The 1,301-nt window shown below is 39.2% G+C and overlaps 1 protein-coding gene across 1 annotated transcript; it reads right to left on the bottom strand.

Moving 5' to 3' along the window:
- Positions 1-680: 680 nt before the first annotated feature.
- On the bottom strand, positions 681-1,301 carry LOC142167790 (uncharacterized). The gene is made up of 2 exons (XM_075227696.1): positions 1,083-1,301; positions 681-980 (listed from the first exon to the last, which is right to left on the bottom strand). Exons 1-2 carry the CDS (start codon positions 1,299-1,301, stop codon positions 681-683), a joined length of 519 nt encoding a protein of 172 aa, XP_075083797.1.

Here is a 1,301-nt window from a genome sequence, read left to right as displayed (position 1 = left end):
GTAACTTACGTAATTAAATTCTTGAGTCTGACAGTCTTCTTATACGAGAGTCTTCAGTAGTCGTTATAGATTGACCCTTGCTTGAGGCACATAGTATTCTAAGAGTTTTGACCCAAGGAGTGCCTTCGAATCCTGCTCAAGAGATGGGCTGGATTTATTTACGTCCTTCCTTTTCGTATTCATAACCAAGGGAGTGATTTGTGGCTTGACTTGATCGATCAATTTTCAGAATCTCCATATTCCAAATCAATCCTTGAAGTAGGTACTATCTTCCTATAGCGATTACACTTGATCTTGTTTCCTTTTTGATGGCCTTGACATCCTTTGATTTAGCATTGTCCTTGCTATATTTGATCTTGTTCCTTTTCTGATATCTTTAACAAATTGACTTTCTTTGATTTAGTATTGCCCTCCTAATTTCCTGTAATTAAATAGATACAGTTAGATTTGCACTATTGTCATCATTAAAACTTAGGTATAACACAAAAGAGACAGAACCATTGTGTGCAGAAATATTGTGAGCATCATGTGCATTGTGTACAGAAGCATTATGAGCAGATATCCTTTCCTTCCTTCTTCTTTCGAAATCCAATGGGTAGCCAATGATTTTATAGCAATTCTCTTTGCTGCCCCTTTATCTTGCAAACCTCACATTGAATATTGAAATTCTTCTTGGGCCTCTATTGTCCTTCTTTAGCACTCCAAAGAGCAGTGATCTTTCCTCCATCTGCAATGGAGTGTCCACCAACTAGTTGTGGTCCTGAATTGCCTCGTTGACTGTCATCCTCAATTATCCTGGCATAAGCCTGATTTAGTGTGGGTTTTGTGGTCTTCATGAGAATTTGACGCCTCGCTTGGTCATAAGAATAATTCAAGCCATTAAGGAACTGAAGCAATCTCTGTCGCTGCAAATGCACAATATAGTCCTTCGACTTAGGGCAATCGTATTCTAGAGAAGGCACTAACGCATCATATTCAGCCTAGAGTTCTCTCAGCTTAGTGAAATAGGTTGCAACTGAGCCAATCCCTTAAAAAATTGTAGCAATTTGGCGATGTAACATAAAAATGCGAACTCGATTCACCTTGTCGAAACGCTCATGCAGGTCTTTCCAAACCAGATGCGCATTCGATGCATATGCAGTTCCACTAAATAGATCCTTTGATGCGGTATTCATTATCCAAGAGAATACAATCGCATTACAAATTTCCCAGTCTTCATGTAATGCCTCCTTGAATGACTCCTTCTTACAAGTACCGGTCACAAACCCTAGTTTTCGTTTGGGTTGGAGTGCAATACACAT

The sequence above is a fragment of the Nicotiana tabacum genome, chromosome 2 (assembly GCF_000715075.1).
Source record: "Nicotiana tabacum cultivar K326 chromosome 2, ASM71507v2, whole genome shotgun sequence".
Lineage (NCBI taxonomy): Eukaryota > Viridiplantae > Streptophyta > Magnoliopsida > Solanales > Solanaceae > Nicotiana > Nicotiana tabacum.
This window is presented reverse-complemented; position numbering and strand designations above follow the sequence as displayed.